At 38.3% G+C, this 27,198-nt stretch overlaps 1 protein-coding gene across 1 annotated transcript in view; it reads left to right on the plus strand.

Moving 5' to 3' along the window:
- Positions 1 to 26,813, plus strand: part of LOC149290607 (collagen alpha-2(VI) chain-like) — a 35,175-nt gene extending 8,362 nt beyond the window's left edge. Inside the window, exons 3-28 of the mRNA XM_089488414.1 lie at positions 7,737 to 7,837; positions 8,660 to 9,261; positions 12,021 to 12,041; positions 12,668 to 12,733; positions 13,372 to 13,425; positions 13,516 to 13,560; positions 13,652 to 13,705; positions 13,787 to 13,831; positions 14,080 to 14,133; positions 14,336 to 14,398; positions 14,962 to 15,024; positions 16,134 to 16,223; positions 16,437 to 16,499; positions 16,625 to 16,687; positions 17,303 to 17,365; positions 19,354 to 19,416; positions 19,857 to 19,907; positions 20,426 to 20,461; positions 20,739 to 20,801; positions 20,914 to 20,976; positions 21,970 to 22,005; positions 22,414 to 22,459; positions 23,521 to 23,673; positions 23,876 to 24,328; positions 24,670 to 24,708; positions 26,215 to 26,813. Coding sequence (XP_089344540.1) covers positions 7,737 to 7,837; positions 8,660 to 9,261; positions 12,021 to 12,041; positions 12,668 to 12,733; positions 13,372 to 13,425; positions 13,516 to 13,560; positions 13,652 to 13,705; positions 13,787 to 13,831; positions 14,080 to 14,133; positions 14,336 to 14,398; positions 14,962 to 15,024; positions 16,134 to 16,223; positions 16,437 to 16,499; positions 16,625 to 16,687; positions 17,303 to 17,365; positions 19,354 to 19,416; positions 19,857 to 19,907; positions 20,426 to 20,461; positions 20,739 to 20,801; positions 20,914 to 20,976; positions 21,970 to 22,005; positions 22,414 to 22,459; positions 23,521 to 23,673; positions 23,876 to 24,328; positions 24,670 to 24,708; positions 26,215 to 26,813 — 3,049 coding nt within the window. The remainder of the gene's footprint in view (positions 1 to 7,736; positions 7,838 to 8,659; positions 9,262 to 12,020; positions 12,042 to 12,667; positions 12,734 to 13,371; positions 13,426 to 13,515; positions 13,561 to 13,651; positions 13,706 to 13,786; positions 13,832 to 14,079; positions 14,134 to 14,335; positions 14,399 to 14,961; positions 15,025 to 16,133; positions 16,224 to 16,436; positions 16,500 to 16,624; positions 16,688 to 17,302; positions 17,366 to 19,353; positions 19,417 to 19,856; positions 19,908 to 20,425; positions 20,462 to 20,738; positions 20,802 to 20,913; positions 20,977 to 21,969; positions 22,006 to 22,413; positions 22,460 to 23,520; positions 23,674 to 23,875; positions 24,329 to 24,669; positions 24,709 to 26,214) is intronic.
- Positions 26,814 to 27,198: the final 385 nt, after the last annotated feature.

Genomic DNA, 27,198 nt, shown 5'->3' on the forward strand with positions numbered 1-27,198 from the left:
CCGGCAATCTTACGGAACTCTTCAATCAATGTCAACAGCCTACACTGTCTGTCAGCTGGAATAGCTGTTCTTACCACCAAGTGTACTGTGCAACACAAACCCACAAAGTCTCCATCTCTAACACCATGTTTGCTGCCCCGCCAATAACCATTATCACAATAACTAATATACAATACACTACAGCTTCTCGAATCTACACACCAGTACATTTTATGCACTAAACTATTGAATTAACTTGCATCTCACACTCCAACTCAGTCTGTAACTACTCCTAACAATTTAAAATGGCGTCAGCACACTTACTGTATTTATCGAATGTTGGTCTATTTCCTTTGTAAATGCTTATTGGCCAGAGTGAAAAAAGTAAGGAAAAAACCCATAGTTGGTTGGACTCTTCAATCACAGACATAACATCAATGAGACAACCACCTGATTTTTTGCCTACTTCTACCTTTCAGCATACCTGGGAACTTCAGAGCTATGGCTACCCAGAGCCTTCCCTTGCAGGATGCGGCAAGAATTGCCCACTGACGGGAATGATGTCAGTGGGCGGTCCAGATGACATCGCGGGAAACACTTCCATTTAAAGGGGAAATGTCAAGACCCCGCTTCTGCGACCCAGAGGATTCAGATGTTGACAAGGAGAACTGGAGAAGAAGTGCTTCACCCGGAGATTTCCCAGTCATTGATTTGTACCTTCTTACACACAATCCCGCCCACTTTATCTCATCAAAGAGCCCCAAAACGGGTTGTAACGGTGCCAAAACAGCTTTTCATAGCGTTTGCCATTTGTTTTCGGTTGCTTTGTCAGGGACCGTCTTTGTTAACAGAGATTCATATGAATATTCTTTCAAAATGAAGTTACTACAAATCTGAATGCATAAGTCTACTTTTTGATAAATAACTTTGGTTTCTTTTGAAGCCAAAAAAGAGCTGTTGTTATCTAATTGCTTTGGTATTGGAGGACACTAGATACTAGACACTTATTTAAAGTGAATTTGTGCTGGGTTGCAGAATGTCCACAGTTTACCAAAATCATGGGGTTCACACTTTACATGTAATGTAAGGAAGTGAGCAACTGAGGGGGTGGTAGATAAGTGGAACAGCCCCCATGCCACATACCAAAGTGGTAGATGCTAGCACAGTGAGGGATTTTAAACATGTATGAAATAGGCATAGGAATGTTAACTAATTTAGTCCTAAACCGAAGAAGAGACCAAGGACTAATTAAGGTTTGAGTCTTTATTTCAGGAAAAATAGTCAGACTTTATGTGCTGAGTGTGTTCTCTGCCATCACATTCTGTCTATATTTCTAAATTGACGTTGCAGTACCAAATCAGCATCATGTTTTAGTCTTGACTTTATATTTGACTTTATATGCTTTCATATAATATATTTCTTCATCTGATGACGTTAAGCCATTTCTTGTAGATTCAGTCCCTTCCAATTTGAGTCTTCACAATCTCTCAAATGTACTACTGCCAAGTGATAGACTGAATAAATACCAGATTATTTACATTTTCATTACCTATGTTCTCTTTAAGAATTGATCGCATAGTATTCCTGATATCCTATAGATTACGTTATCTCTCCTATAAACCCAGTTCTCTATGAATATGTGGTTTGGATCATCTCTAAAAAATGGCTATTAAAAAATGAAGGAGAATCAGGACAGTATACCCCACATGTTGCAAGACAGATCTGTATTTACTACATCGTACATGATTGTATGTGTACAGACATGATTTTTCCTATATTTGTATACGTTCGTTATACATTAATCAGGGTTTCCAAGTCTGTGAATAACCTTTCTGGTGTGTAAACTCTGCTTTGGTGGTCATTAATAGACTAGTTATATCTGAACATCTAACAAACATTTACATTACCATGTCACCAGCATCTTTATGAGCTCAATAGTAAACTTTGCTTGTTTCTTTCAAGGGCAGGAAGTTTACTTGTAAGCATACTTGTCGGTACTCAGAAAAGAATCTATAAGGAGTTTTCATTTTACAGCTTAAGTTACATAAAAATTAAAGATGGAGCACAAAATGACATGAGATCATTGCCCCAAAGTTTCGGCAACTGGTGTATCTATTGACGATATTAACGTTGACTACTATCACCAATAACCGTGCTCCGGGATTTTTCAGTGCCTTCCCATAGCAATCATTGCTACAGCCATCGATGGTTTATCTAAGCCATTTTGTCAAACATACAGCCTTAAAGGATTTACACCCGGGGGCATCCAAGATGTAAATCTAGGTCTGTAAAACATTTAATCTCTGACTAATTTTTTTCTACAAGTATCCATAAAACATGTTGATTATTTTCTTCTGCTCTTTCCAGTCTCTCACCTCGAACCGCCAAAGTGGATACATGAGTCCTGCCATACTTCTAATATTTGGCTATATATCCTGGAAAAACTGTATAAGATTTACGTTTAAAATGGTTACTGGAAATAGCTTTGTACAGTTGGAGAATGACACGTTTTAGGAAGGACTCCAACCTCCGATCTTCTTGCATAGTTGGAAGGCAAAGTTTTTGGGAGCTGTAGGAAGAGGTTTTGAGGAGAAGGGGTGTTTATTAGAGAGGGGGAGGTGCAATTTCAAGGGAAACTGATGTGTAACATGCTGGAGCACAAACATTATTACACCAACTGCTTTATTAACTATAAAAGATTCCAAAAATAAGATGTCCCACTTCAAGAGAATTTGGGGCTGTAGCCCCCTCACTTCCCTCCTGAGGGTGAGTCCCCAGACAGGCTTCGAGTTATGAGTAATGAGACTCTACACACTGGGATCTCCTAATGGAAACCAAATGTCATTTTTTTCCTTGGTTTCTCTTGGTGACTGAAAAATAAAACATACGTTTCTGTTCCAAGTGGTTTTAATTTGAGGGAAAAAACGCAAGAAGCAGAAATGTTAACCCTTTCCTTAATAGCCAGCACAGGGCTACAGTACAAATTCTGAGCAGTGTATTGTACCGGGGAAATATAGAAGCTTTACCCATCAAACCACACCAGGAGAAGCAATTCAGCTACCAGGAGTTGATTTTTTTCTTTGTAATGATTCCAAACAGTTAGCTTTGCTTGACTCTGACTGCCTACCATTACAAAACTATTCCAAGAACAATACCAGATTATCATGTGAATGTAAGTCTGAGTGTCCAAACTATTGCCTCAATATGCAACGTTTATGCAACACACACAGAACAAAAGGCGAGGGAGACAAAAGAGATGTGAGAAGAAATATCAAACTATGATGAACATTAAACAGATTAGGCAACCAGTCTCCCTTAACCCAATAATTTCCATTAAGATCAGACTGCCTCATTCCACTTCTTCTCCGCACTCAGCTCTGTAGATAATGAGCCAACATAGATAAGAAGTATGTGTAGATAGAAGAGACTATCACTCCACTATTTCCATGGGAGACAGACCATTGATGTGCCCTTTTATGTGAACTGTACAACCAAACAGTTCTCTTTTCTGCCCTAGTAGTTTACAATGCAGGGCATGGATTTATAACCAGAGACTGCATCATGGATTATATAGTTAAAGGCAGAAGTCAAGATTCATTTGAACTAGAGCTCCCTATGGTTTTTCACAGATTGCCTCATTTCTGTTTTAATTATATGCCCCTACCACAAACTGACCATATGTGTTTCTGAATTTTCTGCGGTAATATAAGACACAGACAAAGAAGGTAGGCAACAGGTTTTTTTGTATGGTTCCACTACATATATTTCTACTGTAGACCACATGACCCTAACCTCTAGGGGCAAAAGGAGCAGCTGCCCCAGGTGCCATAAGTTGGGAGGCATGTTTGAGTTAGCTGACGCCAATGTCCCTGCCCTTCCTTCTTTTTCTGGTAGCAGGTGTGACATCAGCATGGGACCTCTGACCCTGGCCTAGGCGACAGGTGACCTACCTATAGCACTGGTAATAATAATCTCTACAAAAAATGAATGGCCACATTGTCGTAAAAGGGGACTTACTTTAGCGAGGTTTGAGGAACATAAAGCAGAAGTTAAAAGTAAATGTTTACTCAAAAAACTTTATAAAGCATATTTCAATACTAAAAATGATTGTATATTTGGCTGATGTGTTTCATTGTTTTATGGTGATAATAATAGTCCCCATAAAAAGGGGACATATTTAAAAACTATATTACACCATTTAGCCAAGTGTCATTTTTGTTAAAAAATGTGGTAGCTCTGTTGGACCTGCAACCACCATGCCTCAATGCAATGAAAGGAAGATGTCTTGAGAATATACATTTGCACTATTTTACGATTGACAACCCCACTGGTACGTAATGTCTGGGGAGCTATCCAAGAAGAAAAGAAGAAACCTTCTTCATTTGGCAACCAGGCAACCTGTGTATCAACTCATAGAGCATACAAGCAGGGGTAAAACCAAAGGGGGTAACCCAGGTCCCTAAAGCCCATGCGCTGGGGACTCCCAAGGCTTCTTTGAAACTTTAAAAAAGGCATTTCAGTAACTGGCTCATGCTTTGAGAAAAATTTTATTTATTAGCATGAATAATATACGCGCACAGAAGTGAGCACCATTTTTTCATTTTCAATAACATGTTCCAAGTCACAAATATAAAAACTATCTAAGGGCCCCTCAACACAGCTTGCAGGGGCGATTTTTGTGTTACACCTGGACACTGCTGTTGGAAATACTTACTTGGGTTAAAAGGCATTGCAATTAACATATCTATTTTACATGAAGAAATACTATATGAATTCCACCATGATCAACTATCGCAGTTCTGATCAAGAGCAATTGGAATAAAACTGCTGTGCATACCTTTTGCATGAGACCTTCTTTAAGTACACGATTACAATAGAACCACAGCTCCGCCTTGTGTTCACCCTAGGGACTGCACCCTTATAACGAATAGGGGAGGAGGCAGAACCGAATTGAGTATAGAGTTCGCAGAGAGGAGTCTCAGGGTGCAGGGAGCGGACGCTTCTGTCTTACTAAGAAAGTCCACTCTTCAGAAACAGCAGCTTCTCTCTCCCCACGGAGGATGTCCACAGGTCCACACTGCAGCTAACACTGTACACGTTTAGTTCGAGTACCTTACTCAGGTAATATATTTTTTGTCTATTTATTCGTTTTTTTACTATATAGTATTTGGTATAATCTCTGTTTCATTGTCCAGTGATGGGGCCGACTTTCATGACAAAAAGAAAAATTCACCCTTCTTGCAGAACTATTTTGTATCTTAACTGTTTTATTCTCTTGTAAGGGATTGTTTTGTTTTGGATCAAATTGTTGTGATTCATTTGTTAAAGTGTAACTTTGTAAAACCACAGCATAAGTCGTAAAATGGAAAACTAATAGGATGGTGTTTGTCTTCTTACATACAGACATAGTATTCAACAACCATCACTTACTGATGATGCTCAAATGTTCTATTACACCTACTCTGTTGAATGTAACATTTTGGTAATCAAATGCAGCATTAGAAATACAACTTAAATGCCCCCAAATAAATATGTACTAATTGCTTAAACAAGTTTTTTTCCCCTGGGAACAGTTTAAATGTCATGTGACACTAAAGCAGGCACTGATAAGTTGTTGCTATAGAAACCAAAACCTATATAATAAACAGACAGATCTGTTGAGGATTATTAGTTTGATGTAAGTTTTGTCTATTAAGCAGCAACTAATTCTTAAGTTGCCGTAGAACTTGCTTACATGTTGTGGAATTGTGTGGTTGTGTATGGCATACGGCTTTACTTTGTTTGCATTGTTAAATTGAAAATAACTTTTAAATATAATATATATAGATAATTTTTTGTAAATATACTCATTAGTGTGATCAACACACACATATATGGACCTTTTACTATCAGCAAATCTTCAATAAACTCAGACCATTTTCTGTATATTCATAGGATATAGACAGCATTCCCCTAATGGGTCTTTCTTGTGCTATATTGATACTTTTAGAACACATATATTATAGAAATCACAACTCTCATATGCATATTAAATAGGTTTACATTGTAAAACTGGTTTCATATTGTACAAAATTAAGATTGGTTGTGCAACAGGATTTGGAATTATTTTCACAGTAAATTACCCTTTTTCTCCATGTAGGGATAGATATATAACCAGGCCTTGAGAACAGGTTTGGACCCCATTATATACCATCAAAACAGCGATCCATAAAAGGGCAGGGTGCTTTCCAGATAAAACTATATGTGTGTGTGTGAGACAGAATGATTATACATTCACAAGTTGGGGGTTTATATAGTTTAACATGCAAGAGTCACATAAGAAACACGTGTCATGCATACAGTATGTTTTACTGTTATTTCGCTAACAGGGCCAAGACTGGCGACCCAAACTTACCAATAAGCAACTTTCTTTTATCAGATTTTGCCATTGAGTGAGTTTCTATTAAACACACGCTATATCACGTAGTGACTGCTCTGGAGTAGGTAGGACATGATATGAAAGAGATTCACAAAGGACCAAATGCCCAACTTGCCATACCCCACCCCGTATTGTACAGATGAACATCTTATATTTAAGATTTCTAAGAACATATACCCCCCATACAATCAGCTCCTCCCACTTGATGATGTGATTGGGCCACTTTAAAAATAAACTCTTACTTTAAGTTAAAAGTTCAGCTCTGACTTTTACCAAATACTATATTTTACAGTTCCATACACTAAATAAACCAATATAACTTTGTCTTCTAATTAAAAAATGTAATAAATGCTTATTACAAATCCACATTATACATGTGCAGTTGGGTAACATGGTTTTCTCAGGATCTGCATGAGAATTCCACTCTATTTTGTTATTTCTCATCTTTTATTATGTTGTTACTTGTCGTTGATAGCGTTAGGCGCCATTTGTTGGGTGGTTGAGGATTACAGCCCAGTAATTAAAATGGGCCCGGGGACATTAAAACCAGTGGTCAATAAAATATATGTGTGCGGCCGCCAGGGTGAGGACAGGATCTAACTATATGAGCGTCAGGAATGCGGAACAGATCATTGGGCACAGGCCCACCTGGCACTTACCTGTTTTGGCCAGTAGCCATTTCAGACCTGGGTGAGGAGAAGAGAGAGGGCAGGAAATTGACTCCATAAGCTTCCATGAAGATGATATATACATTAAATGTCCCCAACAATTACACAACAAATCTGAAGCTGTAGGTACTTTAATTAATGAATGTTGTTATACTTAAAGTTGTGACCGTGGAAGTGTTCTTTAAAAACATTTTGAGCCTGAAATGAAGCTGTCAAAAAGCGAGCAAGCTATTTATGAAACTTTATGATGTTCTGTGTGTCCATTGCATCTGTGACTACATGGTGTTCCACGCAAAAGAATATATTAACTCTAATCAGATACTTTTTGTCAAGAATTCAATACATTGTAGTGAGCACAGGTACCTTTGAGAATACGAAGTCTCAAGCACTCCACTTGCACCCAAAGCTAAACCTTTTCCTGGAGTGTCTGTGACCCAAGGACAGCATCCCTGTCCTGGCTAGATGGAGATCATAGAAGCCATTGACCAAAACACTATTAATAGGCCATGGCTTTTTGATTCCTGGAGTAAAAGGTGTTGCTGAAATAACAATTGTTTGGATAAAGAAGTGCTGCACAAATTGTTGGCGCTAGATAAATAAAAGATAATAGTAATAATAATAAAAAATATGGAGATATGACTTTTTTGACTAATAGTTTTGTCTTCCCACAGTGTCACCATGCCTCGGTTGCTTTTGCAGTGTTTGCTGCTCATCTCTGTGTTTGGGTTTCTCTTGGCACAGGATGATGTTGCATCAGGTGTATCTTGTACAGGTAATTAGACCTCATTAAACTAAAGAATTTACATAAATAAGTATGATAACCAAATAATTGTCAGTGTTTTGTGTTCAAACCTTCAGACACATCTTCTCCCTTCATAAATGACTTCACAGCTTTATATTAACAGTCTCCTTAAATGTTCTTTTTCCAAGCGGTCTCTTGTTCTTCCCCTTCTGATGAAAGCTCATTAAGGTCAAACCAACTATCCTTGGGTATGTTTGTGCCATTTGCCATGCATATTACACAGCATGTGCCTGTGTAGATGGTTAAATGTAAATACGGATAGACTTAAAAAATAATAAGCATATATCTGCGTTCAGGAAGAATCACTCTGTTTGCTCACTGGCATGATCTGTGTGGGCTGTCACACTATCGCATGTTCTTTCTTGCACATGCTCCACTGAACACTAAAATATCTTGTGGCCCTTTTGGAAGTTTAACAAAATCATTTTGTTTTAATGTTCACTTGTACACAGAATATATGTGGTTTCACCATACACCACTGGCTAATCCACTGCAGCCTTTACATAATGATATGTTTCTCTGTCCACCTTGTATCTTAGGTTGCCACGTTTTTCTTTAAAATTGCTGGATGTTTAATTCCTTAGGATTACTACTGGACCTATGAAACTTTTTTCCAGTTTCAAGGTGGTAACCCTGCTTGTACTTCAAACTTCACACACTATGCAATGTCTTCTATCTATACATACTGTATATACTACTGGCTTTCTGTGAGGTCTCTAGGTCCACATTTGATCTTCACATCTCCTTTAGTCATCTTTACACACTGACACTATACATGTGGTTTCTCTGTAGATAAAACCAACTGCCCAATCAATGTATACTTCATCATCGATACATCTGAGAGCATCATCCTACAGACTGCTCCAATTCAAAGTCTGCTGGATCACATGAAACGCTTTATTCCGATCTTCCTGGGAAAGTTGGAAAATGAAGCATATCTTGACCAGGTTATGCTCAGCTGGCAATATGGAGGTCTGCATTTTTCAGATGAGGTGCAGATATATAGCCCTCTCACAACCAACAAGAATGATTACATTGCAAATCTACGCAAAGTGCAGTACATCGGTCGGGGCACATTTACAGACTGTGCCATCTCCAACATGACCGCTCAAATTCAGGCTCAGGGGGGAGATGCCATTAATTTTGCAGTGGTTATTACTGATGGTCATGTTACTGGCAGCCCATGCGGTGGTATGAAGATGCAGGCAGAGAGGGCTCGGGATGCTGGTATCAAGCTGTTCTCAGTTGCTGCAAGTCGGGATGTATATGAATCTGGCCTTCGGGAGATCGCAAACCTGCCTCATGAGCTGTTCCGGAATAAATACTCAGTAACCACTGCCGCAGATCAGACCGAGATAAACGAGGAAACCATCAACAAAATCATCCAGGTCATGGTAAGGATATCAAAAGGAGTGATGGAGAAATACAGAAAATAGTGTGTGAAACTAAGGGAAGACATTAATTTAAATTAATTTAAGTTTACACACAAACAGACCTTGTCTTAAAGAAAATGTCACAACACATATATGTTCTGCACTAACTGCAGGTCTATTTTTCACAAACTAGAGATCACACCTTCACAAAAACACAAAATTGTTCCCTCATAAGTGTAGGGTAGTAGTTCCAATCCAATCAACTGATTCCTGATAATTACATTCCTAGTGCTCCATAAACCACATTATATACACACTTTGAATCCCATTAAAAAATACAATTCATGGTTAATGTAATCTATCCATAATCTCAACCAACAATAAAAATGACGATCATACTGAAGCATACTTAATTTATTTGCCACTATTATAAAAAGTGAAGTAGCCCAACATTTTGTATAACCTATTAGCACATCCAATTTTACAACATACGCTGACAGCCCTGTTAGCACCCAAGTTGCAGATGTAGAAATGGTTCACTCACACACATTGAAAGGTTCAATGGAATATGACCACAAAAGCTAGCTCTCATAATTTACAGGAGGTGAAAGCAAATCTGAGAATCCAAGACAAGGATGTCTCTTCCCTACTCAATCATTGACCCTTTTAAAGTTACTGACAGGGTTATGACATCACACCTAAGCAATGAACGATAGAGAGAAGCAGCTCAATAGAGCAGTGAAAAGACGTGTCTTTGAAGCACCAGTATTTAAACTGTTACGTCTCAGCACAAGGAGAAGCAGCATTTGGGAGATGTAGTTATAGTTTCTTTCGCTCTGCCATTAAGTGTAGAGAAGACCTGCAACTGGTTGATGCCAATGTTCTGCATCCTGTGAGTATTCCTAGGCTTCTAGTGCATTGCTGAGAGCTCTAAAAAGACTGATGTAAATTTTTTGAGTTAGTGCCACATTGTGAGTCAGATTGTTCCTGCATAGTGCTCAGTGAAAAGCAATACCTGAGTATGTATGTAACATAGTAAAAGTTGAGGGCAAACCTCATTCTGTTGAGTAAAAAATTAGATTTTTAATTTTAGAAAAACTGTAGAGACACCCAAATGACAACACCTTTAAATATCTAGAGATTTTGGGCTTGTTCCCAAGGCTAACTTGATCGTGTAGTCATGAGTCTAATGGGTGGCACTGCCATATTACCTTATGTTACAGGGATCTACTACTTGCCTATTTTACATAATCCATGATTCATTTCACCCCACTTACATAATTACACATCCATGCTCACACGCACACACACACACTACATACACACAATTATACATCCATGCTCACACACATACACACTGCACACACACAATTACACATCCATGTTCACACACAGAGCCGGCCTTAAGTGTTCTGGCGCCCTGTGCGGACTACTCCTCTGGCGCCCCCCTTCTCACTACCCCCCTGCCCTTTCTCACTATCCCCCCCTGCCCCTTCTTACTATCCACCCCCTCCTCTGCCCCTTCTCACTACCCCCCCCTCCCTCTGCCCCTTCTAACTATCTACTCCCTCTACCTACTTCTCATTATCCTCACTTACCTTGTTGCCGGAGTCCTGCGGTGGGAGCAGGAGGTATCCATCTACCCACTCTGCCGCGGTCCCGGCATTTCATGTTCAGCGCCGGTATATGATGTCATATTCCGGCGCTCAACATGAAATGCCGGCACCGTGACGGAGTCACGGAGAGTGAGGGGCGCCGAACGGTTGCTGAAAACTTCACGAGCAACCGCTGCCCCTGCCCGGGACTTAAATGAAAGCATAGTTTTTTGGGGGGTTTTTTAACTTTATTTAAGATGAAGCATGTTAAATAAAGTTTAAAAAAAACCAACAATGTTTTAATTTAAGAACCGGGCAGGCGCCCCTGCTGCTATGCCGGCCTTGCTCACACATACATACGCAAGTACACATGCATGCTCAAACACACACTTAAGTACACATACATACATACATCGGTGCTTTCCAGGTTGGAAGGGCCCTTTCTAAACTTTTTTGAACCAATATGAAGAGACAGGAAGAAGGGGTCACACCGGGTCCCCTAGAGGACCCTGTAGTTACACCAGTGGATATGTTGCTTGCACTGACAGACACACACACATTTAGAGACATGTATGTGTCAAGTACATACATAATATGAAAATATCAGTTATTCGTGGGCGTGTTATCTCTTGCTCCATCATTTATTTTAAAACTGCTAATCCACTTAACAGTTGGTTTGGTTTTCCTACTATGAGATTCTAAAACATCCTCACCAAAATACACTTCTTATTGACACATTCCAACCTCAAATAAAATTCAGTAGCTTAAGTTTGCAGCTTTACCTACCTAACCCCATTCTAAATTTTTACAAAAGAGGTACCCAGGCATTTGCAAAGATTGAATCTACATTGCCCAAAAAAACATTAATACTTTGTACTTTTAAATATCATGAAGCGGAGCAGCCAAGCCCAACATTAACATCTAAAGGACAGATTACGCAATGATGGTGGATGGAAATGCTAGTGGAAGACCAGAATGGGGTTTTCCTTTTTCCATTGAGGGCCCTCATGAACATACCCCAATTTAGTAACTTGCATGTGCTGGGGAAGTATCAGACATCACATGTAGGGAGAATATGGAACGTATAGAGATGCCTAATATGAAATGTTAGTTGATAAATGCCATTGTTACACATAGGGATACATTCATAATGCAGAAATGTAACTGTTGTTTATTGTCTTTCAGAAACATGAAGCTTATGGAGAGGTATGTATATCCAAATCTTGTGCTGTTGCATTCAAAGGGGACAGGACATACATTGTTGATTGTGAGAAAATTGATTTTGCTTTCGATTTCAGCAAACCAAAAACATTTTTGGGAAAATTATTGAGAAAATACATTGCGCAACTGCTGTCAGTGAGATTATGTAGCCAGCAGAATTATGGTGCTGGGAAAGCAACAAAACTCAGATTTAATGTAGATACTTTAGCACACATAGGCCGGGAATCTGGTGTTTTAAACAGTTAAGCAGTGATTGGACATTTACCACCACATTTTAAACACAAAAATATATAACTTTAGATATTGGTGAAGCATTTGTTTTGAATACGTAGGTGGTACTACAATTTAATCACTGTAAGCAGCTTCCTCAGGCTAATTTTCAATGTATTTCAAAGATTGTTATATTTAAAAAAATATGTAATCATTAGATCATCGGTCTGTGTACAAACGGGAATTTTAAATTTGTCTAAAATGTATGTATTTCTATGTTGTAAGTGAATATTCGCTTGTAATAGACATCGAATATTTTGTGTTTGTTGAACAAAATAATAAAAGGAAACATTTTTTTAAAAAAAATAAAAAAATATGTAATCGTGGTGTGTTTCTTTCAGTGCTACAAACTCAAATGTCTGGAGATTACTGGACCCAAAGGTATGCCTGGACCAAGAGGACAAAAGGTATGTATTGTAATAGTACCGGTGATGTAGATTCAAAGCCTATCCAACTGAATATATCCGTCATCCCTTACATAACATTGAGGGGTTTCAGTGTGGTATAAAGAACATTTACCTGTATGTACCCAGATCTTTACAATGCACATTTAACCAGGTAGAATAGTTTCTATTGTTGGCTCACACTGGCATCTTACGTATAACTATTATTACAATGAGGGAGTATGGTGAGATTCCAGAGTATGATATCCAATTATGTATATGAATTCTCATACTGTTAGCTGTGTGTTTATAAAGGAGGTATTATGCAGTTATGCGGTATTTATGACCCCTATTAAAAAAAACTGTGATAATCGTTACACTCCTTAGTTTTGTTCTTGCAATCTTACCTCTCACTCTTTATAACATTCATTTAGAAGTAAAATAAAAGCATTATTGTAGGGAATGGTGGTCAGGAAGAAGGAATTTTTGAAGAATACAAAGTTCATATTACAAAAATGCATTATAAAACATAATGTTAGGGTGTGCTACATGAGAAAATGTGTTTATGTAACTTTTTATAATGAAAAATTCTACTATGGATTTTAATTTTTGGCCCTAACTTCCATGGAATGTGTTTGATCACCAAGAGTGTCTGATTTCAGGGTTCCAAGGGAAATGCTGGTGAACCTGGAGCTCCTGGAGAAAAAGGAAGGCAGGTAAGAGTCCTTTATGTGACGATGAGTCAAGGTAACATGTAATAAAATTGCATCTATTTTTTATCAATTATTATTTTTTGTCTGTTTCAGGGTGACCCTGGAATTGAAGGACCAATTGGCTACCCAGGTCCTAAGGTAAGTGTTCCTTATAAACAGTTACTGCCATCTTTTATTTCACTTTATCTGGATGTATTATCACCTGACATGCCCCTCTTGTGTTTTCCAGGGAGTACCAGGGCTGAAAGGAGAAAAGGGAGATTATGGTGCAGATGGACGAAAAGTAAGATGTGTGGCAGGTAGATGTGTACCAGATTGCATGTATCCCAAAGATCACTGATCGACAAGTCTTTCTTTATTGCAGGGAGCAGGTGGAGTACCTGGTAGGAATGGAACTGATGGACAGAAGGTGAGATTAATGTATATGGTACACCTTTATGAATTTGCCTTACCTGTCTACATATATATACCTATCAATGTATATGAAAACACACCATTACTGGTCCTGTAGAGGTGCATCTCTAACTGGATAAGGTACAATCTAACTGGAGATTCTGTAACATATTTATCTTGATTTTGCATTAAACAATCAAACTTAAGTTAGGCTGCTTTCCTTTGTATCATAATGTACAATAATGTTTTTCTGTCTATTTTCAGGGGAAAATGGGCCGAATCGGCACACCTGGGTGTAAGGGAGACCCTGGTAATAAGGTAAGAATGTTAGCTAGCTTGCATGGTTAATGTATGTGCAGCAAATAAAGGGTGTTGTTTATGTTTGTGCGGACAAATGGTTTTAATCATTTTTATTCCTAAAGTAAGTTTTATTTACAGTCACTTTAATAGTGTAGTTTATTTTAAGCAGGTGAATTCAGTAACAATGAGAAGTAAATATGATTTTATTTCCATATTTTAGGGTCCGGATGGTTATCCAGGAGATGCTGGCGATCGAGGAGAGGATGGAGATCGTGGTGTGAAGGTATGGATCTACTCAGAGAAGCAGAAGGACCAGTTTGTTGAATTATATTTATGTATATATATATATATATATATATATATAGTGAAAACAATCATTTAAAATAAGCAAAAACCTTGCAAAAAGAGGAGCAGCACATACCTTTGTCAACCTTTTCAATAGTCAGAAACCTTTTGGGAGAGATCATTCTATATAACATAAAGTGTTTTACTTTCATGATGTAGTAAAAATACAACAATATGCTACTTTTATACTAATTTTAGAGATAAAACCCCAGTATCTAATATTGAGGAAGATCACATTTGTCGATGATGTTGGCAGTGGTTCAGTATTATAGCATCTATTTAAACTAACATACTACATAACATATATTTAGGCTTTGCACATGACAAATGTAGCTTTGACCCACACTTATTAAACTTTGCACCAAAATCACTTTGTGTACATGATTCACAATGTATAAATGTACCTGTACATTTTACATGAGTCTGTATGTATATGGATTAGCATGTCTGAAAGGATATGTAGGGCTTTATAGTGGCAACCATTTCGGTTACCTGTTACAGGGTGATCCAGGACGACCAGGACGCAATGGACCCCCAGGGCCATTTGGAGAAAAAGGAGATAAGGTAACCAGACGAATAGACCTGGGAGTACAACATTTGTACATACCATGGAATTACATACTGAGGAAATTTTCCAGCTCCTTCATCATTTTTACTGATGTTATATATGAGCCCCCTTCATTCTCCTTTCTTACAGTCTTTCCATCAACTCTAACTCAGTTTTTTTCACTTTTCCCTCGGTCTCTTGCCCTTTAGATTGTAACCCAATCCTTCTGTTTCAGTGTTAATGTATGGTGTTATTATTTACAGCATTCATGCTGCTTAGTTTATATAATTACTTTTCATCCCTTGTCTCCCTTAACATTAATCCCACCTTCTCACCTTTGTTCACTGTATCTTTCTCACTTCGCAATAACTCTTTTTATTGCATAATTATTTTTCCCACTTGACATTTCAGGACATCAGCCTTTGCAAGGCTCACATGCTTTGACATTTCTATATAAAGTAACTTATGTTACTAGTCATATGGCTAATGTGGGATGAAATATTGGAGACCAAAAAAGGGAGAAGTGGAGAATAAGCGGGAAAAAGAATCATGCAATAAAAAGAGTTATTGCGAAGTGAGAATGATGTGAGAAGTGAGAAGGAATCATGGTTCTGTTACACCCAAATCTGTGACCCTATGTGAACCGAGAATCCTAAATTATTTGTGTTTCTTAATTTATTTATCCAGTGATAGTTTTTAAACTGTAGAGATAATACCATATTAGCACCACCTATATATATATAGCAAAAGATTTTGTTTGTGAGACTTCGTTGATAAAGTTTTGTAGAACATTTGACCTTTCCAGTTAATAGCCACTACATAGACAGTAGCCCCAGATAGTCCCCTGTCTCCTCATTATTTTCATCTCATTCGCCCTACGACCACCCTGCTTCATCTTAGCACCATCTTGTCCACCATGTCCCATTTTATATTCCATTTCTCCACTATTTACTTACATCCCATCTCCATCTGCAATTCACAATTACCTAATCACACTCATACTTAAATCGGTGTGTTTCTCTTCCTTATAATCTGTTTTCAAATTTCTTCCAAATCTCCATCTCTCCCCACAGTTCTCAATGTTTGCAATACCCTTAATTCTTCATTTTTATTTCCCTAACCCCAGGGTCCTGCAGGGAACACTGGAGCACCTGGATCTCCTGGAGTAAAAGGTGGTAAGGGAGACCCTGGGACAGTTGGACCAAAAGGAGAGCCAGTAAGAGACATAGATACTACCTGCCTGACTCACTGTCCTTTTCATTGCCTATAATTCACTTATTTTCTTGGTTTAGGCTGTTTACAATTCACCTGTCATCCTCTGTAGACTACTATTATATTATATTTCTTCACTTTGCCACAGATTAGCAAATATCTCCTCTAAGTACTTTTGTTATCTCACTCTGTCTGTTTTCTCACTCATTACTTCTAGGGACGTAGAGGGGACCCAGGAAGCAAGGGTACTGCAGGTAACGATGGCCCCAAAGGAGAAAAGGTTAGTGGCAAATCATGCTAATAGTCGTTATCAATAAAAACCTAAATTCAACATATGAACAGCATATATGTTTTGCCAACTAATTTACACACTTTATTCAGATGTATTGTTTATCCTATATTTAGGGAGATCCAGGCCCAGAAGGTCCTCGAGGACTTGTTGGAGAACTGGGAATTAAAGGAGCAAAGGTGAATAGAAGATATGTATATGCATTATAGTTCATTGCTACAAGTCACTATTACATGGCTACTGACTAAGTAAAAAATAATTGCCATGAGCATAGAGAACATGTGACACAAACTGGCACAAATTAAAATGTGATTACTGTACCTCACAAATTTTCCTTCCTTAGGAGAGACAGTCTTGTTATGAACCAGAATCCCTCTTACTCTGTTTCTTGATGTCCCTCCTTTCTAGGAGCAGAATGTTTGGTGTACATGAGTCTCTTTGACAGCCATAAAAGTCATACTATGTATATAACCAACAGAAGATTTGCTTATATGTGACATTATTTAAGTAACATACATTGCTCATCTTAGAAATGCCATTATAAACAGCCACTAATAGGACAAAAAGTTAATTAAGAATTCTTGATGCACTTCATCCCTTAAAACAAAAGTGTCTCTCTTTAAATGTTTGTCTATTACTACATCTAAGTTTGCAAACTCCAAAAACTTCAAACACTTTAGTTAATCTCTACAACACTCTGTTGAGTGCACCACGTATGAGAGTAATGATGTTTTGGTTCATATTTGCTATAATTATGTGACTTGACAGAGATACTTTTCTGAATATTTTTTTAGGGTGATCGTGGGGTTCCAGGACCTAGAGGAGGACAAGGAATTCAAGGTCTTGCTGGCAGGAATGTGAGTCCAGCTCTTCTTTTTTTCTCCACTGTTTTATCCACTATTAATGTAACACAGGGGCGGGCTGAGCCGGGGTACAGGGGGGCAATTGCCTCCCAGGCCGCCCTAAATGTTAATAAAACGGCCGGCTGAGTGGCCGATGCGGCCGCATGACCGCAATGGCCGTCTTTAATGCGGGACAAAAGGCTTCCACAGACGCCCTGCCACGCTGTGCGAGCAGCATCTCTTGATCCACCCAGGACAAGCAGGAAACCAGCGGAGTCACGTGACTTTACGTCACATCACATGACTCTGCTCCGTTCCTGCTTTCCCAGGTGGTACAACAGAAGAACGCATCTGTAAATGAGGAAACAAATATATGAATGAGTGAATTAATGTTTGTGAATAATAAATGAATAAATTAATGAATACGTATGTGATTGCATGGATGTGTAAGTGGGGTAATGCATCGCACAGGGAGGCTGGTATACAGGCAGGTTGTTTGAGGGCAAAGGTGGGAAGTCCTATCCTTCCATTCTGGGTGTTGGGCAGATCCTGTGAGTGAAATCTGGGTGCTAAGGGGGTGAATAAATTCATGAGAGGGTGCTGGCTGGGGTCATCACATAAATCAATACTAAAGGGGGGAGGCTGGGCAGTGGGATAAATATACAATGTGGGGCTAGCTGGGGGCAATACACAAGGGTGTGGGCGCATTAGGGTGACTGCATGGGTGTCGGTGTGGCAGAGCCTGTCCTGGTGTGTGTTTGGGTGTCAGTGTGGCAGAGCCTGTCCTGGTGTGTGTGCTTGGGTGTCGGTGTGTCAGAGCCTGTCCTGGTGTGTTGTATTTGATCATCTGTTTCCTGGCACTTTACTTTCCGTAGGAATAAATTGAACTATAGTCAATTTAAAGGACAAACTTTCTAGGCCCAGAAATCAGTAAGCAGAAAACTGAAGGTTTTGTGTTATTTAATCTATTTCAATCTGCATATTTTATTAAAAAGGATTAGTTGTGTTAAATTGTGGCTTCAGGCGTCCCGTGTATGATGACCTTTTTTTTAGTGTAATGACGTACTCCCAACCCCATCCCATTACATCAAGATGTGTTAGAAAATCAGAAAAAGATGGGCATGGATTGTTGGCAGATTCAGTGGCACAATAGGCTACTTGACTAGATGTGCCCCACAAGCCGTAGGCTGCCAGCCCTCCCCTGATGTAACAAATGTCTTTGAGTTGGTGTTTAATAATGGCATTCATTCTCTGCCCTTGGTTTAGCTGTCCCGATGTAAGTAGTTTTGTAATGTCCCCTCCCACTTAACAGGGCAGTGTTAAGGACAGTTTGCATCCCCAATGGCCTTGGCATTACCTCCCATAAATAAACACAAGAAATGGTTCATCTCTGTTAGAAAAAAAACCACAACGCTCACAGAAACTTTCCTAAACATGTCTCTTAAAGATGGAAATAACTCAAATTGTATCCCTGTGTTGGATATCACATCGCTAGGGTAGTTTTTTTTACTATTTGCACTAAATTGTCTGTCTGCTGGTCATTCAATAAAATGGGTTCTGCTAAACAAATATTTCACCAGATTCAGTGCCACAGCTAGATTTCCAAAAGGCAAATTACGTGCTTAGAGGACTATTACATTAGGAACAACACAAGAAGTAAAATTATTATTGCTTTCTTTCCCATGACCTCACTATAAAGCTGTTTATTTATTTATGTATTTATTGCGATTTGGTTGTCCCAGGTCTCCGTGTTTCTTTGTGTCTAGGGCTGCGTGTGATGAGTTCCATCCATAATAAAAACACCCATTAAACTGCTGACACATCATCCTCATAACTTGTGCTGTGTGTGCTATTGATATTGCTGTTTCTATCTCACATGGTATTTTTTGCTTTAATAAACTATTTTTCAATATTAAAAAAAAACTTTTGTCTTTACCTTAATATGTCTGTCCTGCAGCTACCTCAAAAATAGCTCATTCACTATTGTCTCCTCTTTCCTGCAGGGGTCTCGTGGCGATCCTGGTGACATGGGTGCGAGAGGGATCCCTGGACCTTCTGGACCCAAGGTGTGCAGAATATTATATATTTATAGAAATTTAGTAATCATTAGAATTTATTTATAAAGCACCCACTCCTTACCACAGTAATATACAGCTGTCAAAATCCGCATACAAAAGAATGACCCTGATCTTATATCAAAGAGTTATATATAGAGCCCAACCAAGCTCTAATCAAGTGGCACAATGTACATTTTAAAGTAATGGTGAACTCATCAATAACTTAATAAATATTGTAAGCAGCAAATTCTAAATCTTCTAAATCTGATTGGCGCTGTTAGTTTATGAGACTAGAGAGGGGAACAGAGGACTTTGGGGAGGGTAAAGTAATTTTTTTATTTTATGGTGGTTAAGACATGTCACGAGAGGCAATGACTTAGTAGATGATCTTCACAGATGTTATTGCACAATCCCTGTGACACCATTGGCATGACATTATTTTTCCACAGGGTGACAGAGGTAGACCTGGTATCAGTTATCCAGGACCACGAGGGGCCTCAGTGAGTATTGTGCATGATTGGGTCTGGCTTTGGATGAGGTAGATTTACCCCCTGTTATGATGGTATGTTTGTGTGAATTGTTTAGATTCTTGTTAGGAAACTGAAAGTAACATTTGTTATTGGGATAATTACAGCTAACCAACAATGTTCTGGGAAGCCCTAAACTGGAAGTTCAGACATTCATTTCTATTTAGGATAGGATTACATGGCCTTTAATTACTTGAAGTCCAGTACATAGTAGGTGAAAATGTACCTAATCCTAAATTGGCAAAACCTAGCAGGGATTACATTAGTTCACATTTTGGAACATTTTGGGATATGTTCACTAAACAACTCTATATGATGTGAAATGAAAAGCCCTTAAAATTGAAATGAAACCCAATTGAAAAGTAGCACTTAGCCTAAGAACAGTACATAGTTGGAGACATTTTGGGAAGTTGTTGTGAAAAGTGTATGATTTGTATTATGCTCCACTGAGATTCTCTTGGCATCATCAGTAACTGTTTCTATTGTCACAGGGAGATAAAGGAGAAAGAGGTCCACCCGGGCCAATGGTAAGTAGCACCAACATTCAGTAAGATGTACAGTAGAATGTTTAGCACCTACTTTTTTGTTGAAATAAATATATAATTTTCCTTATAAAGTTAAAACTAAAATTTAAATGTAAATATAAAATGTAAAATATTTTTAAACGGTTTTACCATAATCACACACAGAGCACACCATAAATAACGCCTAATGGTAGCATAGTGCAGCTAAGATTAAGGGGTGGAATCTCAGAAAGGACATTTTTCTGCATTATAATGCACTCACTTGTCACTGCATCTTCAGGGAGGAAGAGGAGACTTTGGTTTAAAAGGATCAGCTGGACCGAAAGGAATCAAAGGAGAACCTGTGAGTATAATAAAATCTGTTTCATATGTAAACAGACTAACACAGATCAAATTAAATACATTGTCTGAGAGTAATACTTATTCATCAATAACTGGTATTTCTTTCCACATAGGGAGATTCTGGCTCTGCAGGAGAGCCTGGCCCCCGTGGGCCAACTGGAGATGGCGGAGATCCGGTATAGTAAACAGGATAGAACCTATTGTTCCTATATGTAATATAAGCACCCCAGGTCTAGAATGCCTATGTACATCTACTAAAGGAAACACACATCGTTAGCGTGGTATATTGAGCTTTTTACATTGGTTTGCTCTTGCAAGACACTCCCTCTTCATAAAATCACACACCCCCATGTCTCTGCATACTACATCACAGTACATCATGACTCTTCATCACATTATAAACACAGTTTGTTTGTGGGTTTACAGGACAATTGCAATGTCCTGTAAACCCACAAGTCTCTTTTTTAAGGTTTTTATATATATTTTTTATATATATATGTAAATGGGTTATATATACAGTATATTATATTTTTTATATTATATATATATTATTTTTTATTATAAAAAATAAGGTTACAAAAGTATTGCGCTGTGTTCTTTTTTTTTTTTTAAACAGTTCTGTTTTTTTGCGTAGCATAATAGTGTCAGTCAGTTGCATATTAGCCATTTGTAAGTGTTCTAGCTCTCTGTTACTCTTAGCCCAATCTATTAGACTTCGTATCATACTCACTGGGGGGAAAAAATAAAAAGACATAGATTACTTGAAAGTCCATAGGAGAAAAGATTTCATTGTACACGCAGGACTTCATTATCATTGCCATAAAGAATCACCTCGGTATGGTCAGTAATAATTACTACTGACAACAATGACTGGTCTGCTAATGAAGTTTGTTGTAGTAAAATTAAATAAAACCAATTGTTTTTGTTAATTCTAACTTAGATACAGCGCTGTATTCTATACTCAATAATAATTTTCATGGGATTTCTACTTTAAGAAGGTTTGGTCATTTAACTATGCATAAATACCGTTAGCTTACTGGGTTTGACCCTTCATAATGGATAGTCAAGTTGGGAGTTTGAAATTGAAGTCTCATGCAAACTCCATTGACTTTTTAATTGATATTTATCATGCTTAAATGTGAAGAACCCTTGCCTCTTTCTGTTCTTAGGGTGATGTTGGCCCCTCAGGTGACCCAGGACTGACAGTAAGTATTGTGGTACAGGATACCCTTTGCTTGTCTAGCAAGCATTTGGCTCTGACAGATCAATCCTGAATCTTGCATGTGGAGAAGATCCAGCAGTAGTATATGAGTAAAGTCAAGAAACCGCCATTCTGCAAAGAACAATCAATACTTCTATTGCATGGCTAGTACCCTTTTAAATGACTGCAAATCTTGTAATACAATTCAGCCAGTGATGTTGTGGTACAGCAGGCCATCTTCTGATGGTAATATAGTTACTCATACAGAAGGGGATCCAATCAGTACTTAGCAGTATTAGGAGACTTTGTGCAAGTCACTGGAGGAACCAGGGCTATTTATGCCCCCTGATTAGGCAGGTTGGAGTAAAAATGACAAAATGCTGGGCTACAGACATTTTAATTTTAATTTCAGGACTGTGATGTCATGACTTATGTCAGAGAGACCTGTGGATGCTGTGGTAAGTGTTCAATATGCAAATTATTTTTCTTACAATCCCCTAAAATGCTTTTGTAAAGGAAATGCTTTCATTGAAGGTTTCAACAGAGGAGAATATACTTTTTAAACCTGGAAAACTATTGTTTCTCTCTGCTTTACCGATAAATTGAGTAATATATAGCTAATTTTGATGAGCTAGGAATACAAAATTCCATATTTGCTATACTGCAGAATAATGTAATTTTCCTACTTGGGATCTACTAGACATTCTTCCGAAGCATCAATTTAAATTACCTACGATAAAGGCAATTTTTAACAATTGAGAACCCATAGGGCCCACTGTCCCATGTTGTACCTTTTACGGCAAGGAACAACCAGCATTTGAATGTGTCCATATATATGCTAATGCAGCACTATGGAATCCGCTGAAGCTATATAAATAAATCTAATCTAGCAGGTCAGGGAAGGACATGTTTCTTATTTAAAAACATTAATAAACATAGTTTTTCTTTAGTTTGCTGCCTTTAGGTTTGAGCTCCTGGGCAAGTGAACCATTTTAGTTGCCCATGTTAATGCTCTGCTCATGAGAATATAATTGTGTGCATTACTTGTATGTGTACTTCTTTCTTCTAGGCATGGATAAAATACACTAGATTTTCAATAGCTTTTCAGAATAAGGAAAATTGTGTCCTTCAGTCAGACACATTGCTTTACATTTAATCCTATGAGAATGACGGACATACTTCGCTGCTGTCTGTGTTAATGCTGCTTAACCCAAAGTGCGCCTGTATAATTATTCAAGCATATCATAATGAAATAACCACAAGATTGATTGCATAGATATACATATAAGAATTTTATCAGTTTGCTAAACAAAATGCAGTCTATAATACTATTACTGACTTTGTGATTATTACAAGCAATGTATATTATAGAGCAAATTAATAGTGACATATTTCACAGTGGGGTCACAACATAATTTGTATTAAAAAATTCAAAGACATTAGGGGAGTTGTATGAATGCTTTGAAAATGCAGATACTTACGGTAAGTAAGCTTCCATTCACATTGTTATCTTTTTCAGATTGCGAGAAACGTTGTGGTGCTGTGGACATTGTCTTCATTATTGACAGCTCTGAGAGTATTGGATACACAAACTTTTCTCTGGAGAAAAACTTTGTCATCAATGTAGTGAGCAGACTGGGAGCTATTGCCAAAGACCCTAAATCAGACACAGGTAATGCACAATCCACAGCTAATGCGTGATTTCAGTGTCAAAACTACCTTAGTAAGAACCATCAATGAGACACAACTTGAGTTGGATTTAGAATTATAACTTGTGTACATATGTTGGGTCCCGCCTCATTGTTTAATGTTCACATTAGGTTTATCTGTCCTTTAAGCTTTGTTTAACTTGTAACTCTGGTTCTACCACTCAGGTGCCCGTGTTGGTGTAGTCCAGTACAGTCATGAAGGTACATTTGAGGCAATCCAACTGGATGATCCTCGCATTGATTCGTTGTCCAGCTTCAAGGAAGCAGTGAGACGTCTGGAGTGGATAGCCGGAGGAACTTGGACTCCATCTGCTTTACAATTCGCCTACAACAAGTTAATCAAAGAAACAAGGCGTGACAAAGCCAAGGTGTTTGCTGTGGTCATCACAGATGGCCGTCATGACCCAAGAGACCCAGATGAACAGTTGCAGGTGCTGTGTGGTGGAGATGTCGATGTTAATGCCATTGGAATCGGAGACATGTTCAACAAGCATGAGGAAGATGAGACTCTGACATCAATTGCCTGCAACCAACAACAGCGGGTGCAGAAGATGAAACACTTCTCTGAGCTTGTAGCTGATGAGTTCATAGATAACATGGAGGAACGCCTGTGCCCAGGTACTAATTATATGTAAAGCTGGCATCCGTTCCCCCTTACAACGATCTATCCTAGTGCTATCCCAGACATCATGGGAATTGCATTTCAACAAGTGCATTACTTGTTATTAATATATTATTGATTAGATTAAACTACAACAGTTGCCTTCCCATATAACTTTCCGGCCTGGTTTGAAAGGAAAGAACAATTGCTACACATAGTGCTTAAGTACTCAGTTTTGTAATTTCTCAATGATCTCTGTAATTGCGTTGCCCAATTCCTGCTCTACATGTATATTTACAGTTTGTTTTTCTAAATAACCTCTAAATGCTTTATCTTGTCTTGTCTCATCGTATTGTAGATCCTCAAATTGTGTGTCCGGACCTGCCATGTCAAACAGGTAATAATAATAATAATAATAATAATAATAGCTAAGTCCAGCTTCTAAAACAGCAGCTAGCTGTGAAGTGAATGTGTGTGCATGTGTGACCTAGTTACCATCAATCTTGTAGAAATAATGCATCATACGGATACTTCACATCATACACGCCTTTACATTCTAACCTCAAACACATACATAGAAAGTACATGAAGTTTTAGGAATATATACAAAATTTGCAGGGGGGGTAAGACCCTATAAGAAGACAAAGTGAGATTAAGCTCATTATTGGCAACAAGTAACAAAAAGCCCTGTACTGTATACACCTGCCAGGGAACATCAGGTTATGGAAAGGTGTCTTAGAGTTGAGGAAGCCCTGATCCTATACTTCTGACACTCGATTGCAGGTGGCAGGGGATCTAATCCTGCAACTCTCGTTAATTACGACCAAAGTGAAGAGGGTGTGGAGATCACCTATCCTAAAAGCATTACCCAGATTGCTGAATTCCTTGAGACCCGCAAAGCGAATCCCGAGCCTCAGACATACTCCCAACTGGTTGCTACGATGGTTTATACGGCTGAGAAAGCCAAGCTGTCCTATGGGGATGAAAGGCAGCACTGGACCAAGCTATTTATTAATTCATTTAAAATGATTCACACAGATATTGCAGGGGATTCAGAATCATTGTTAAAATTATGTTAAATTATTAAGAAGCAAGAAGGTTCCTCCAATTTTGCCAGATGGTACACTTGATTACTGGATCTTCTTGGTAATATATGCATAAGCACATTGTAACACAAAAGCCATAACAAAGTTGAGAGATTAAAGTAATTATTTAATTAAGCAATGGCGGGACCACAATATAAAGAAATAAATATACTGTATATTGTTTCATTCCTTCTATAATTTATTGTATTGGTATTCAATAGTAATACCATTTATTGGCTGTGCTTATAACGTGGTAAACTCTAAAATAAATTATTAATCCATTAACAGTTTAACCAGTCTATATACTGATGCAGCATAATATATACTGAAGTTACTAAACTAAACTAATAAAAAAAATATGCAACAACATTAACAAATGGTTTCATTTGGCATAACCAAAGGCTTGAATAAAACCTGCCACTAACATTCTTATTTAGATAGGATAAGTAGAATTCCTGGATTTTGGGTTTACCCATAAGCAAAGAGCCATGTAGAAATTTTAAAAAGGCCTATAATCTATTTGACCCCACGAAGATTAGTTCTTTGGATCATTGGATCCAAGATCTAGGGTGAGTCAAGGTGCCCTAAATTACAGCAGTAGGTTTCAGTTCCCTCCAGTCATTTTTTCCCCCTTTTTATTTTTGCTTCCATCTAGGAAATGATCAGTGATTTCATGTGCGTTTGTGGATATTTATCTATACATTTGTGTATGTGTATGCATGCAGTGCGTGTTTATGTTCTTTGAATACCCCTTTTGTCCACATTGTCAGTGTATATATGAGCTGTATACATAGTACGTATACACCTCTTTCCTGCAGAGCTTTCAGTTGCTCAGTGCACACAGCGTCCAGTGGATCTCGTCTTCATCCTGGATGGGTCAGAGCGTATCGGCAAGCAAAACTTCCAGCATGCAGCTGCGTTTGTGGAAGAGGTCTCCCGGCGATTGTCACTGGCGAGAAGAGACGATGACCCAGCCAATGCCCGTGTTGCTTTGTTGCAATATGGCGGAAAGGACGAGCAAGCAGTTGTATTTCCCCTTACGTTTAACCAGACAGAAATTGCAGAAGGCCTGGGGCGTCTCAGTTACTATGGCTCATCCTCTGTCATTGGAGATGCCATTTTCTCTGCTATCAACAAAGTTCTGCAGAGTGACACCCGTGGAGCAAGACGTTACGCAGAGCCATCTTTCGTCTTCATCACTGATGGAGTGACTGGTCATGCAGGATTAGAGGAAGCTGTTGGTTCCATGAGAAAGAATAATGTGGTCTCCACTTTGGTATCAGTGGGACCTGACACTGATACAGATGTGCTGAGGAAGCTGAGTATGGGTGAGACAGCAGCTATCTTTAGAGAAGCTGACTACACTAAGCTGACCGAGAGTTCTTTCATGGACAGATTTATTCGGTGGGTGTGCTAAACAGAGTTTAGTAATGGGGGAAAAAAGACATACACATACAGGGGCAATCACAGGCTTGGACCTAAACATATCAGTCAGTGAGAAAACCCAGTCAGGAAATTCTCTAAAATAAAAAAAAAATTCACATCTTAACAATATGATGCATGGGAATAAAAACAAAGTATTAAAATAATCTCTCTTTCTCTCAAGAAGCACTATTAAAGAGGATTCTCTGACTGGGTCATTTTCTTCCTGCTTGATAAATGTGAACCAAAAATTCAAGGACAGACAAGCACACTAATTAAAGGGACAATATTGATCAACAAAAACATGCTTACAGGTTTACAGATGCAACTTTTTGTGTTTTTTTTATTCCTTAAATCTGATCCTTTGTTTTTTTATTGTA

Source organism: Sceloporus occidentalis, unplaced genomic scaffold (assembly GCF_023333645.1).
Source record: "Sceloporus occidentalis isolate IW3139 unplaced genomic scaffold, rSceOcc1.0.p SCAF_38, whole genome shotgun sequence".
In the NCBI taxonomy this organism is placed as follows: Eukaryota; Metazoa; Chordata; class Lepidosauria; order Squamata; family Phrynosomatidae; genus Sceloporus; species Sceloporus occidentalis.